Source organism: Schistocerca americana, chromosome 3, assembly GCF_021461395.2.
Source record: "Schistocerca americana isolate TAMUIC-IGC-003095 chromosome 3, iqSchAmer2.1, whole genome shotgun sequence".
Classification (NCBI taxonomy): domain Eukaryota; kingdom Metazoa; phylum Arthropoda; class Insecta; order Orthoptera; family Acrididae; genus Schistocerca; species Schistocerca americana.
Genome location: NC_060121.1, coordinates 125,121,535 through 125,137,220, shown reverse-complemented (window position 1 = coordinate 125,137,220; position 15,686 = coordinate 125,121,535). Strand labels below are relative to the sequence as shown.

Below are 15,686 nucleotides of genomic sequence, written 5' to 3'. Positions count from 1 at the left end.
ACAATAAGTTGGGGTAGTTTCTGCGGGCCTGGATGAATCAAATATCAGAAGTAAGTTTATAAAGGGTGCTAATGCTTTAGAAAAAGTGGTCCAACAGTTCAGTAATATGTGTATAACACAGTGGTTTATTTGTGCAGTTGGAATCTTTCTGTATGCTGTCTTCTGAAATTGCCTGATGATGAACTTTTAACGTGTTTTTCAGAGGAATATGATGCATATATCATTGTGGCATTCGTAAATGCAACTTTGGTTCTTTCCATTGGAGAAACTGTAGAAGAAGTGACAGATTCTGGATTCCTGGGCACTACGCCAACACTTTCCTGCTCAGCATTGGGTGAGGATGCTCTAGTGCAGGTGTGCAATCAGTGGTTTATCCTTTTATCTGTTCACTTAATATTTATGGCCATGTTATTCATTCCACTTCTTTTTCTTCCTCTTAATTTATCTTCACTTGTATCATACCGTAACCGGACTGAAGCTGGCAGTGCTTACTAACTGTGGAGTTGTGATGAGCAGGAAAATGTGTGTGCCCAGACTACATCTATGCAAAATGTATGAAGCAACAGATTTGGAATGTGTTGAAATAGCACTTTCATGGCAGGAATAGTCACTTTTTCTACATCCTTACTGAAAGAATACTTTAGAGTTAAGTGAGACAGTAGTTCTGTGAATAAAATGCTGCTTAACACTGTGTTCTAGAACATGACAATATCTCGTAAAAGTTATTAATATAAGGGAAATATAGATTGCTATTTACCATAGAGATGACACATTAAGTTTCAGACAGGCACAGTTTAGACACTTACTCAAAGCTTTCAGCCACAGCCTTCGTCAGCAAAAGGTACAGAAAAACAAAAACACACACACACACACACACACACACACACACACACACACACACACACACACACACACACACACACACACAACCACACCACTCATAGAAGCAAGCACACCTTACACACATGATAGGCAACCTCCTGCAGCTCTGAACAATTCTAGTCAGAGATGCCGGAGTTGGCAGTCTTCTGTGCATGAGGTGAGAGTGAATGGTGTTTTTCTTTCTTTTTCTGACAAAGGCTTTGGCTGATGGCTGATGTGTAAGTGTCCTAATTGTGCATTTCTGCAACTTGTCATCTTCGTGTAAAGTGGAAATCGACCTTATCCTTACATTGACAAAAATTTGTAAACCTTTGATTTGTCTGCTTTCCGTTATTGGTACTTCACAGTTGACCTTTTTATCCATCAATCAGTGGTGCCAATACACTGTAAAATGTGGAAATATCAAACTGAATATGCTACTTGAAGTTGTAGCCAGTCACTGTGTTCAATTAACAAAAAAGGTAATTGTATATCTTGGGTGTCTTCAGAGACCAAGTTATTGTGATCTTTTAACGTTTTCCCAGAACGTACTGTTTTGTGCTGATTCATACAATGTTGGTGCAAAGACATTGCAGTAGTAACTCTTCTCTAAATTTTGGGATTAAGCACAATAGGAAGATGCATAAATGAAAATAGCCTTCCTGCTCTATCAGAACTTAAAGGCATTTGTGTTCCAATTAATGCTTTCTTCTTTTTGGTGCTACAGTATTTGTTGTTTGATGTTATCTAGATGAATCCGATAGAGGTTGTATATGTTCCAGGTTTACCCAAATGGAATCAGACATATCAGAGCAGATAAACGTGTCAATGAATGGTCAGCTCCAGGAAAGAAGACAATTGTAAAATGTGCTGTCAATCAGCGGCAGGTTGTAATTGCACTGACAGGAGGTGAACTTATATATTTCGAGATGGATCCCGTGAGTACTTTCATAATAACTAATTTTGTTAGAGTAATTTTATTTTAGATTGTATTGATGTGTTTCTTGTGCTGCAGAGTTTGGGAAGAGGAAGCTCACCTATAGCTACTAGAGAAAATGATAGATTTTGTGAAAAGTTACATTGCTTGCCCGGGGAATAGTGAATAGTGCCTTTAGGGCTTACAGATACTGGGTTTACATGAAGTCCGGGAACGCTTCCAATTATTTATTGCACAAGAACCAAACATTGTACAGATATCATACATATGTCATTTTCAAGAGTAACCCTGCAAGTTTTTTTCCATGTATACAGCCACAGCATAGTTTAGCAAGTTGCCGATAGTGCTAGTTGCAAACATGGTGAGTTCAGGTGCGGCGCAAGCTTTGTGTGTTGGAGTTCAACAAATAGTGTGCTACAGCTGTTCAACGGATGTTTAGAACAAAGTACGGTAAGAAGCCACCAACAAGGAAGTCCATTTACCACTGGCACAACAAGTCCGTTAGGGACGGGTTGCTTGTGCCCGGCAAAGAGAAGCAATGTCCCGATGTTAGTGAAGTGAACGTGGAGTGCGTATGAGGGACATTTATAAGGAGTCCAAAGACTTGGACATGTTGCAGCAATAACTGGTGGCCTCAAATGCAATCAAACTGTCCATCTTTCAGCAGGATGGGACTTCAGTCCATTTTCATTGTGAAGTTTGTGGGTACCTGAACACAGAGCTGATGCTTTGATGGATTGGCCGTGCTATGGAAGGGGACAGCTGTTTCATGAAATGGCCTCCCCGGTCACCATATCTCGCTCAGTGTGACTGTTTTCTGTGGGGACGTATTAAAGATCTGATGTATGTACCACCTCGACCACGTGATGTAGCAGAGCTCCAGGAAAGAATACGGGAAGTGACTGCCACAATCGATGATGCCATGCTGGGACAGGTATGGCAGGAATTTGATTACCGTATTGATGTCTGTTGTCACTCATGGTTCGCATATCGAATGCTTGTACAAAAAAACTTTGAGTTTCTCTTTGAAATGCAATATGTTTGACATCTGTACAATGTTAAGTTCTTGTACAATCAAGTGTTCCCAGACTTTATGTGCACCCTGCATTTAAATTGCATTTCAGCAAATATTAACTGCAGCCCTGTTAGTTGCAGAAAAAAGTAACAGTATTTATAGAGTGAGAGAGTCTTGCAGAGTAAAGGTGGATGTCAGAAAAATGTAGTTCAACACTCTACAATACTTGCTTATGCTTTTGTAATGATGTGATGTGTAGTGATTAAGTATATTGCTATCAGCATTCCACTTACGAAATTTCACCAGTTTACACCTTCAGTTCTCCCTGTAATTGACTAGGTAATCATTGCAAGTGTATGAGAAAGTGTAAAGAGACTTGATTGTAGGCAGTCTATTGCACACAGCAACACCATCAGCATCATGGTTGTTGATGGTCACAAGATTGTGCAGAAATAAATACCCACTTGTCGCCTCCATATGAAATCAGTTTCAGTTGGAGTGAACTCAAGTGTGTACAGGTTCAGTTCACTAATTTGTTTGCTGTAGTTTTGCACAAACATGATGGCAGTGTAATTTTTACTATTAATGTAAGGCTACTGGAGTGTGCTCCAGTAGCTTATTTATTTCTTAAGCTGAGAGCTATTGTAATGATGCAGTCCAAAGAAGGGGGAGGGGGACAGCATGTGTACAGTATTTCCATATTCAGTGTTGTGCTCTTATCTGCTGTCGACAACTACCATCAACTTGCTGAAAAATTGTGCAGTAGAAAAATGGCTCCTGGGAGAAATGTTTTGTAACTGTTAGAAAGCTGCCAAGAAAGCTTTTTAAAGCATGTCATGACTAGTGATTGCAGTGAAGTAATAAGACAAACATCATATGAAGGTTTCTTTATAAAAAATGAACTTTCGCAAATGACTGTAGAAGGGTTAAGTTTGTCTATAAGTGTATGATAACCAAAATAAAAAAAGTAGTTCAGCTACTTTTTTACTTGAAGTGTGTTCTTTTTGCATTTAACATTGTTTATGTTGTGGTTTTATCTGCTGTTCTAGACGGGACAGTTGAATGAATTCACTGAAAGGAAAGAAATGCCATCTGAAGCAGTTTGTATGGCACTTGCAAATGTTCCCCCAGGTGAACAAAGATCACGATTTTTAGCTGTTGGTCTTGCTGATAACACTGTCAGGATAATTTCTCTGGATCCATCAGTAAGTTATAATTTGAATTTTAAGCACCTAGACTAGTCTGAGATAGCTTCTAATGCTCATTTAGGAGTTATTGTGGATAGTTGTTGTTATTGTGATGATTTTGTCCGTGTTTCATCTGACTGCTGCTGCTGCAAAAAGTTATACTGATTGTAACTGTTTAAGATTGACCTTTATTCTCCACAGAAATTTTTCTGTCATAAGACTGTATATATTTTCAGGACTGCCTGTCACCTTTGAGCATGCAAGCACTACCTGCAGCAGCAGAATCCTTGTGTATTGTTGAAATGGGAGCTGGAGAGGGTCAGGAAGGAGAATCTGGTCCAGGTGCTGCAAGCCACTTGTATCTCAACATAGGCTTGCAGAATGGGGTGTTATTAAGAACAGTTTTGGACCCAGTGACTGGTGATCTCTCGGACACACGTACTCGATACCTTGGATCGAGGCCAGTGAAATTATTTCGCATCAGAATGCAGGATAGTGAAGCTGTAAGTGGTTTTCAGTGAATGGTTGTCAAGTATGTGTCATTAGAATGAATCATGCCTTATCCTCCTCAAGTTATTGAACTGTGCTGTTACACACTTTGTGAAATATCCTTATAAAAACTCTTTACATAAAGTGATTTTTTAAATGTGTGTTCAAATGTATAATTGTATAATTGGTGATTTTTCTTCGTTTCAGGTGTTAGCTATGTCCAGTAGGTCTTGGCTTAGTTACTATTACCAGAACAGGTTCCACTTGACACCACTTTCATATGAGTCTCTTGAATATGCATCTGGTTTTTCTTCTGAGCAATGCCCAGAGGGTATTGTTGCAATTTCAACCAATACACTGAGAATTCTGGCCCTTGAAAAACTGGGAGCTGTGTTTAACCAGGTAACACCCTAATCTGCATTTGGATGCCAAAACTTTAAGCTCAGTTCAAATGTTAAACTACAGTATTGGTTCACAACAGTTAAAAATTTACTTCCCTTGCAGGTTTCGTTTCCAGTAGACTACACACCTCGTAAATTTGTAATTCATCAAGAGTCAGCTCATCTGATTATTACGGAAACAGAGCATAATGCTTATACTGAGGAAACTAAAAAACAGCGACGTATTCAGATGGCAGAAGAGATGAAGGAAGCAGCTGGAGAAGAAGAGCAAGAACTTGCTCGCGAAATGGCAGAAGCGTTCTTGAATGAAGATTTACCTGAAAATATATTCAGTGCACCTAAGGCAGGCCCTGGAATGTGGGCATCTGTTATAAGGCTTCTTGATCCAGTGGAGGGAAAAACAGAACAGCTCATAAAGCTTGATCAAAATGAAGCTGCCATGTGGTATGTCAGAAGTTCAGAAACATTTGTATGTTTTGTTTATAGTTTGGTATGCTTGAATTTAGTTGTGGATACCGTGTGTGTGTTGGGGGTGGGGGGGGGGGGGGAGGGGCTTGAGCTCAGATATGAAGGAGTCCATCTTTTAGGATAATTTATGATGATAAAATACAACAGTCTGTTATTGTTGATGATAGTCCTGCAGTACTGACATGTTTTGATGCAAATATTTAAAAATTTTGATTTTGTTAAATATTAACACAAGCTGTGTGTGTTTTTACTAGCATAACCCTGGTGAAGTTTGCTAATCAACCAGATAACCAGCAGTTTGTAGTTGTTGGTGTTGCCAAAGATTACCAGCTGAATCCAAGACAAGTTGCTGGAGGTTTTCTGTATACTTACAAGTAAGTAAAATTGGAAATACATATATAGAATTTTTTAAGATGAGTGACTATGATGATTAAGCTGTGTCCGGGACTCTGAAGCCATTGATTATAATTACAGCACTGAAGTCATTCTATTTATTTTTCCATAAGATCCAGATTTGTAATATCTATGTGCACTCAAGTGACCATGGCTGTAGGGGCCTGTTCTAAAGATGCAGTAAAAATGCACAAAATTACATCCTAAATAAAATATTCCTACAGTTTCTATCAGAATTAAGAATATAGGACTAGACACATTATATCATGTCGTGCTATATAGTAAATGTGAAAAAGATACTGCAGTGTTGATCAGTGGGTGGCAGATGGGAGCTTGCATGTGATGGCACTTGTTGCTCAGCTTTTCAAGATAGTTGTGAGGAGGTCATTTTATTTCTTCATGCTTGATAACTTGTGTTTCTGAAACATTCATAGTGCTTATGATTAGATTGTGTTGTAACTTCCATATTTAATTTTTCAGCTACAATTATGTTTATAATAATAGTACCACAGAATGTCTGTGCAGTATCACTACCTTTGTCAGAAATGTTCCAATGCAGGTCTTTTAAAAAAAATATAAAATTGAACTTTCCAAGTAGTAATCCTATCTCCTATTGTAGTAATCCCCTTGGCTGTCTATACACAGTTGCTAAGGTTTCTCACATAAGTGAATAGGGAAATTTTAAACTGCAGTGCTTGTAAGCTCTTTTATCACAGCCCATTGGGATATGTGCAATGCCTTGAAGCTTTCCTTTGTCACCTTTTCATTCGTGGAAACAAGAAAAAATCACTAGGTGAGAGGTTTGGCAGGTACAGCACACGTGGGAGACAATAACAGCTTGTCTGGCCAAGTACTCAGTAACCCCGATAAAGCAGTATTATGGAGTCTTTAAGCAAGAACCAGCCCTGAGAGTGCTACAAATCAGGGTGGCAACATTGATTTGCTTCTCTCAGATGTTCACTGTTTGATCTGGAGGAACATAGTCTTGGTGAACTAATTCTTAACTGTCACAGAATGCGATAAACATTCTTTGTTCTCAAGGGTTGTTGTTTTACTGTTTCGAGGCTGGTGATCCAGGACTCTGCTGTTCAGCACTTTGACTGTGTGAGGGTCATGCTGGTAGCACTAACATTGATCCCCAGCAATAATCTTTGACAGAAATGTAAAACTAAACAGTGAAGTATCCAGGATGGGATGATATTATTAAATGGATAGATCACTACTCACTGTATAGTGGAAATGAAGTTGCAGACAGGCACATCAAAAATATCACTAAATAAGTATGTTTTTATCCAAAAATCTACTGAATTAGATAAACACACACACATGTAAATGAAACTCTCGCCCAGATGACCACTCCCTAAAGGTAGGTGTAAGGGTGGGTGTGTGTGTGTGTGTGTGTGTGTGTGTGTGTGTGTGTGTGTGTGTGTTGTAATTCAGAAGGCTTTATGGCCAGAAACTTACTTCAGAAGCCTTTTTGTTGTACTTGTCTGCAATTCGTTACTTCCACTACACAGTGAGTAGCAATCCATCTTCATATTATTGTCACATCTTGAAAACTATTACTCACATCTTCGTGCCTACATGAAATGAAGTATATTTAAAATTCAGTCTAACTTACCATATGATGATAATGATATGGATGAACAGTATTCCTTAGTTGTACATTGGGAAAGAGAAATGAAACGAAATAAATTCACAAACACAAGATTTAATGGGAGTAAGATGTTCTTTAAAGTGTACTACACATAGCTCGCAAATCAGACAACAGCAAAAATTGCTTAATTCAGAGTCAGTGGAAGTACCAGTGTCGCTGTTTGTAGTGACACATATCAAATCTTCGGTGCACTGTTGTGACACACCTTAATTATTCCTCATTTCCTGTATCACTCCTTTGATGTGATCCACTATCTTTTGCCGGTCATCTGGGGCTCTTTTTCAACTGTTCTTTCCAAAGGTGTTCCATTTTGGTCAGCTTAACATTTTCTGTAGCAGAATTATGTTTAACTTGAGCCTTAAACAGTTCTATTGCATTGAAGTGGCAATAATAGGGACGTAATTTGAGCATTTTATGAGCTGGTATTTTTTCACTATTTTGTCCACAATGTAAACTGGATACTTTTGCTTGTGTTGTGACACAAGTTCTAATAACTCTGCCACTGTCGGGTTCTGTATTTTACACTTCCCTGGACAGTAAATAATGTCCTTTTTATCATGGCCTTCATAGGTGCCTATCTTGTGTAACAGAGTGATGTGGCACATTATCCATAAAAATTATAGTGTGTTTTGTTAATTTTTGAAGCAGTTATTGTGGTTCATTTCTTCATGGTAGACAAAGGACTTGTTTGAACTGAATAACAGCAGACAATTAGGAATAAAACCATTGAACTTCCGGCATGTGCTACAATTATTCTTTTCCTTTTCCAGTCAAAGCTACCATACTGCTGATGGTATCATCTCTCGAGCCTGTGAGCTGCATTCACCCAATACCCTTCAGCCTGTGAGCTGCATTCACCCATGTTTCATCAAGACAAATGATATTGTCAAAATTTGTTCCTCCTAACTCCCTAAGAAAGTGGCAGCACCAGGCGTCAGTATCTTGTATTCCATTAATAACTAGCAGACAGAAATGAATTAACAGGAGAATCCTGACTTTCTCATGACTCATAACAAGGATGCTTTAGTACCCTGAAACAGGACTTGCACTCCTTCCTTCAATAATGTGTGTAGATGATGACAAATTGCATCTTCCTGAAGAGAGGTGTTTTGGGAGCCTCTACTCGAGGCGCTTCTTTTACTCCAATTTATGACAGTCCTGATTCTTCTTTTGTGAATTTCTCCTTGCAGTTTCTTATCCCTGATTGTTTGTTGAATTGTAGAGCAGCTACAGTGAACTCCACCACTCTATCCAAAGGAAGTAGAGGCCCATGCAACTGACTGCATATGATCACACCATGTCTGACACTTTCGAAAGTTTCCTCGGAGTGTGCAGACTGTCTGCCCCTCTTTCAACTGCTTTCATCCATATCGATAGGCAAGTGAAGCTAAGTTACCAAAATCTCACGCAATGGGTCGCTGAGGGTGGACTGGCACAATGCTTTAGACAGGACAGTGTAGCACAAGTGGCAACATACTGTGTGCCAACATTGCCGGGCTCCCATTGGTTTATTGGTGGTGGGAGCTGTGCACTGCAGTACCTGCCAATTGACAGCTATCACACTGTAAAGTTGGAGTATTAGTGCTGTCAGATACTTATATAGCTAAAAACTAATACTTGACTGATTTACCTTTGCTGATCAAGGTGGACATTCAGAGGTTCATATAATGATAATGCACACTCCCTAGAGTTAAATATGTACAGATGGTCATTGTCTTTATTGTTTTTCCTGTTAGATGTGAATGCACTTGAATATTTATGTAAAATGGATTATATTTGCTCTTTTGCAATTATGCCCTTTTTAGATTAAATGCGGACTGTACAAACATGGAGTTGGTACACAAGACCCCTGTTGATGAAGTACCTACAGCTATCACTCCATTCCAAGGACGTGTACTTGTTGGGGTTGGGCGCATGCTGCGTCTGTATGACATGGGCAAAAAAAAACTACTTCGGAAGTGTGAGAACAAGGTTTGAACATTTGATTAACTATAATCCCTTTTAATGAAATGATGCTTCGCACATGTTAGACTTTTGATACACTGTGATATATTCAACTTTCTGATCTGTCGTTATCAGATTGATTTTTCCTCGTTAACATTACATATCTAATTCATTCTTCTTCCACAGCATATACCTAACTTAATAGTTAACATTCAGGCCATGGGTCAGAGGATATTTGTATCTGATGTACAAGAGAGCGTATTCATGGTGCGTTACAAAAGACGTGAAAACCAGTTAATAATTTTTGCTGATGACACCCACCCACGGTGGATAACTACAGCAACTATTTTGGACTATGATACTGTAGCCACTGCGGACAAATTTGGCAATATTGCTGTGGTAAGATCAGTACATTCAACCTACTTTTAACATACCAGTCTTGTGTTTTATATTATACAAATGATTTCAGCATGCTGCAGTGATTTGTGTGTGTGTGTGTGTGTGTGTGTGTGTGTGTGTGTGTGTGTGTGTGTTACTTCAGAAAATTCAGTTTGTCACAGTAAAATCATTTTATGGAAACGGATCGTCGGAAAGGGCAGTCACTCCACTAACGGTGACATGATGCCATAAATTAAACCTGATACAATGGTGCAAAAGCCTTACTGAACCTTCAGCTTTTTCAGGCTCGAGTGACTAATGCAGTAACTCTTCAAAGTAATAAGGAATTGAGTTCACATGGGTAGCAATAAATATCTAGTCAGGCGACTTGCCTGACATAGTGATAATAAATTATAGACACAAATCTTCCTTGTGTGTTAGTCTGTTAGTGGTGACTGTATTGAAATCCCTGCCATATTGAGATAAGCCCTTACAGACAGACAAAAAATGTGGTGGGGACTTAAAATTGCATGTGTTTAAAGATGAACTGTCAGCAGATTAGTTCATAGTGTGGACACTGGTGGTGCTTTAGACAAAATTACAAGAGACTGGATAAAAAAGTATTAATCTGTCAGATGATTAAGCACCCTTAAGATTCCTCTTGTGAATATTATTGTAAATTCTAGTTGTTAAGCTAAGCTTTGTGATGTTACTGAAGTGTAAAATGGAAGTAGTTTTCTTCATTTCTTTGGGAGTAATTCTTTAATCATGGCTGTGACTTGCCACAGTTTTGACATGGTACAGTAAATTATTAAATTTTATACGCTGTTACCAGACACTGAGTGACTTGAACGATATACAGGTTGTGAGAGAATTCCCTTTAAAGACTTTGAGGACATGCTCTTTACATCAAAACAAGAAAAATCTCTAGTGAACATGTGCTCTAGAATGTGCACTTGGAGCTATGGACACTTGCTAATCTTAGCTATTATGAAATGTGTGGCTTCCATTGAAAAAGTGCTTGTAGCTCTTAATAAAATTAGGCATTTTAGAGCCCATGTTTGTTGGATATTTTGTCTTATTTTGGGGTAGGGAACCTATGCTTTAAATCTATATAGAACTTAATAAATATTCTATTTCAGTGTTGTAAATTTTTCATAAAGTAGCTGAGGTCAGTTTCCAGTTACTTTCCATTCCTGTAGTTCTGTCTTTATAGAAAATTCAGTTCATCTCTATTAAAAGTGCATTTAATATACATGGTGTATTATTTTGATACAAAAGAAGGAAAAGTGTACTCACATTGCTAAGAAACTGTTTACTACTATAGTACCTAAGATATAGCTTCAGTCATCTCTTTTAATGGGCCTGCTGTAGGAAGACTTAGGATGCTAGATTATTTTTCATTAAACCTTCACATATTTTCCAGCAGAACACTAGCACTCTTGCAGTTAACTTGTTGCACCACCAGAATACACTTGAAAGTTCACAAAAGTCTTACGCCAATATAGCATGGCTAGTTAATCCTTAGGAGTGTAGTATTCTGTTTGATGTATGTGGTTGTAGTACTTAGTCTTTTGTGTGAAAAGTTTGTGTTGTTTCTTCATTATTGTATACATATTCTTTTTTAGATAAGACTATCTGGTAATATCTCGGATGATGTAGACGAAGATCCAACAGGAAACAAAGCACTTTGGGACAGGGGCTTGCTAAATGGGGCTTCTCAAAAGGCTGGAGTGGTTGCTAACTTTCATGTGGGAGAGATCTGCATGTCCCTTCAGGTGAGGAGTAAATTGGTTATTTGCTAGGATATATGCTTTCTTTGGGAAATTAAAATATAAATATTTTCAGCTGGTGATCTTAATCATTCTTTGTTCTTGATTTCTTTCTTTAGAAAGCAACATTGATCCCAGGTGGAAGTGAATCCTTGGTGTATACTACACTGTCAGGAACAGTAGGTGTTCTTGTACCATTCACTTCCCATGAAGACCAAGACTTCTTTCAGCATCTTGAAATGCATATGAGGTCAGAAAACCCACCTCTGTGTGGAAGGGATCATTTGTCCTTCAGATCATACTATTACCCAGTAAAGGTATGACAACTTCAAATGCTACATATCATATTTGTCAAAAAGAAGTAAGCTTAACATTCATCTAACCTTCTGCAATTTTTTTTCCAGAATGTGTTGGATGGGGACCTGTGTGAGCAGTTCAATTCCATAGACATAGCAAAACAGAAAAGTATTGCAGAAGATCTCGACCGGACACCGAGTGAAGTTTCAAAGAAACTTGAGGATATTCGCACACGTTATGCGTTTTAAGCACATTTCCATTATATTACTACCATTGAGTACAAATTGTTTTATTTATGACTTTTATTTCTTTATAATGCTATATTTTGTAAATAAAGTTTAGTAAATGTGATTGCTAATCAATTTTTCGTGTTTTACTATATGCCTAATGATGTTCAGTGGCACACAGGCTTCCCTGTGTTGCTTGTAGAGGCATGCCTCATGACTAGGGACCTGAAAATTTAATACCTATATTTGGCAGAATTTACATCAACAACATTTTGTTTTGTTTGTAAGTAAATGCAAATTTAAAAGGTCGTCACACTGTGCCGGAACAAAAAGTGTCAGTGCTTAGAAACTTCTTTTTCTAAAATGGCCTCCTCCTTTGTGGCAGTAATTACACGGTCAGTTAATCGTGGTGTCTATTAAGAATCAGCAGCATTTTTCTGCCAGTGAGCTTAGGGCCTCTCTGACTCAAGGTGTTCCTCGACATTATTTTTCTCTACCTGACAAACTCGATTATTAGATATCTGCAGAATATAAAGTGTGATCTTTCGTGGACATTCATAGATGTGCTATACTTAACAGTGCTACGGGTATATTAACAAGACACTCAGCATAGTAAAACCAAACAAAATGTGGACAGAATGTGGTAGTTGCTCATCAAATGATTTGCCTTTTATTAGTAGAATTGGATTTCATCTAGCGAAGAAGCTTTGAAACTTATCAGTGAATTTTAATGAGTTTTTAGTTGATGTTAATTGAAATATTGATCTTATACTTTGAAGTACTTGCAAGTGCGTTAAAATTCTTTTTAAGGAAAGTGTGGAATGATTTGGGCAGTGCTCCGCTTACCAGCCTTGGTAGGATTAGTTCATGGAAGCTGTTCCGCATGTTGTCACTGCAAATAAGAAGCGGTTTTACATTTCAGTAAATGTTAATAATGTTGATCATAATTTCTAAACAGAAAACCAGACGTGTAAATTGGATTCACATGATAACAGTAGGTTTGTTTTTTGTCCTCGATCTTCTGACTGGTTTGATATGACCTGCCACAAATTCTTTTCCTGTGCCAACCTCTTTATTTCAGAGCAAAACTTGTGCCCTTCGCCCTCAATTATTTGCTTTATGTGTAACAGTCTCTTGTCTTGTTTTACATTTTTTCCTCTTCAGTTACAAAGTACCATGGAGGATATTCCCTGATGCCTTAACACCTCTCATCCTGTCCATTCTTATCAATGTTTTTTCTTTTTTTTTTCGTACTCCTTTCTTTGCCAATTTTGCAGAGAACCTCGTACCTCATTCGTTAAGTCCACCTGATTTTTAGCCTTCTCTGTAGCGCCACATCTCAAATGCTTTCTCAATGATAACGTATGTATCAGTAGTCAGATATGAAAGAGATGGAGAAATTCTAGCAGTTTCATAGCCAGAAGTGCAATGTTGCATCAGAACCAACTTGTATTGTGTGAAAATTTAAATTTTGGTGAAAATAAAGCTTTCTGGGTGACACGGCAGATGGATAGTTTTGAATTGCCTAGTACTGAGAGTGAAAGTGCTGTGCTAAGAGATATTGTAATAGGGGTAGGTAGTACTTCTCCTCACCAGCTGCCTTTCCAGTTACACTTGAATAGTTGGACTTGCAACCTTGTTTGTTGGTCTGGTGGTTTTGTTAGTGGTAGTGAGTGTTAGTTACATAGTGAATGCTATGTGTAAGATTCAATCTCTTAGACACAGAGTTGTTCAGAGTCATGTCAGTTCTGATGATGGGCTGAACACTTCAGATCAGTTTGGAACAGAAGTGTACAGACTTCAGATGCAGTGTAACACCAAAAATGGTGCAAGGACAGGGGAAGCAATAATCAGAAGCCCAGGATGGCCGGCGAGATGTCACACTAGTGAGGTAGCAGTCTGTTGTGAATCGGTTTGACGAATTTTGGTACGCACATTAAATTCCATCCGAATAAATTGATTTAGTTGTACACAGACCCAAGTGATTTTGGATGATGTGATTTTATTGATGAGCGATGCAGCTCATTTTCCTTTAAGTGGGACCATCAATAAACAAAATCTGTGTTACTGGGCTCCTTAGGATCCACACCTGATTCACCAGCATCCTTTACACACTGTAAGTCACTCTGATGTGCCATTGGCTCTTTTGCATCACCTCGGTTCTGAGAGTTCTGCAACCTGTACAGAAAATTAAAATAGAGATCAATATAAAAATCATTTCTGCTCTTTGTATTGCTCATGAAAACCACACATTGCATGTTGTACCGTCATACAGCAAGACCTTTAGAGGTGGTGGTCCAGATTGCTGTACACACTGGGTACCTCTAATACCCAGTAGCGCATCCTCTTGCATGATGCATGCCTGTATTCGTTGTAGTGTACTATCCACAAGTTCGTCATGGCACTGTTGGTCCACATTCTCTCACTCCTCAACGGTGATTCGGCGTTAATTCCTCAGTGGTTGGAGGGTCATGTCGTCCATAAACAGCCCTTTTCAGTCTATCCCACGCATGTGCGATAGGGTTCATGTCTGGAGAACATGCTGGCCACTCTAGTCGAGCAATGTCATCCTGAAGGAAGTCATTCACAGCATGTGCACAATGGGGGTGTGAATTGTCCATGAAGACAAATGCCTTGCCAATATGCTGTCAATATGGTTCCGCTATCAGAGGATGGCATTCATGTATTGTACAGCAGTTAACGGTGCCTTCCATGAACACCAGCATCGTATGTTGGCCCCACACAACGCTGTACCAAAACAGGTGACCTCCACATTGCTGCAGTCACTGGACAGTGTCTAAGGTATTCAGTCTGAGTTGCCTCCAAACATGTCTCTGACGATTATCTGGTTGAAGGCATATGAGACACTCATTGGTGAAGAGAATGTGATGCCAATGCTGAGCGGTCCATTCGGCATGTTGTTAGGCCCATCTGTGCCGGACTGCATGGTGCCTTGGTTGCAAAGGACCTCGCCATGGACGTCGTGAGTGAAATTGCTCATCATGCAGCCTATTGCGCACAGTTTGTCGTAACAGGACGTCCTGTGGCTGTACAAAAAGCATTATTTAACATGGTAGTATTGCTGTCAGGGTTCCTCCAAGCCATAATCTGTGAGCAGTAGTCATCCACTGCAGTAGTAGCCCTGGGGTGGCCTGAGCATGGCATGTCATTGACAGTTCCTATCTGTGTCCTCCATGTCCGAACATCGCTTTGATTCACTCCTACATCCCGGGACACTTGTTGAGTCCTTCCCGGCACAAAGTAACAATGTGGATGCAATCGAACCGTGGTATTGACCGTCTAGGCATGGTTGAACTACAGACAACACGAGCCATGTACCTCCTTCCTGGTGGTATGACTGGAACTGATTGGCTGTTGGACCCCTCCATCTAATAGGTGCTGCTCATGTGCACAGTTGTTTACATCTTTGGGTGGGTTTATAACATCTCTGAACAAAGGGACTGTCTCTGATAAAATATGCACAGTCAACATCTATCTTCAGGAGTTCTGGGAACCGGGGTGATGTAAAACTTTTTTAATGTTTGTATTTCTCCTCCCTGGATTTTAATTCCTCCTCCAAATTTTTCGTTTGTTTCCTTTACTGCTTGCTTAGTGTACAGATTGAATAACACTGGGGATAGGCTACGGCCCTGCCTCACT

The 15,686-nt window shown here is 39.1% G+C and overlaps 1 protein-coding gene across 2 annotated transcripts in view; it reads left to right on the top strand.

The window, feature by feature from the left end:
- The window catches only part of LOC124607322 (splicing factor 3B subunit 3), a 55,728-nt gene extending 43,578 nt beyond the window's left edge, over window positions 1-12,150 (top strand). For both annotated transcript variants that reach the window (XM_047139622.1, XM_047139623.1), the window contains exons 9-20: window positions 203-354; window positions 1,644-1,799; window positions 3,863-4,018; window positions 4,237-4,503; window positions 4,697-4,891; window positions 4,994-5,334; window positions 5,613-5,732; window positions 9,214-9,379; window positions 9,539-9,751; window positions 11,359-11,508; window positions 11,622-11,819; window positions 11,907-12,150. In XM_047139622.1, the coding sequence (XP_046995578.1) occupies window positions 203-354; window positions 1,644-1,799; window positions 3,863-4,018; window positions 4,237-4,503; window positions 4,697-4,891; window positions 4,994-5,334; window positions 5,613-5,732; window positions 9,214-9,379; window positions 9,539-9,751; window positions 11,359-11,508; window positions 11,622-11,819; window positions 11,907-12,047 (2,255 nt within the window). In that variant the 3' untranslated portion in view covers window positions 12,048-12,150. The remainder of the gene's footprint in view (window positions 1-202; window positions 355-1,643; window positions 1,800-3,862; window positions 4,019-4,236; window positions 4,504-4,696; window positions 4,892-4,993; window positions 5,335-5,612; window positions 5,733-9,213; window positions 9,380-9,538; window positions 9,752-11,358; window positions 11,509-11,621; window positions 11,820-11,906) is intronic.
- Window positions 12,151-15,686: the final 3,536 nt, after the last annotated feature.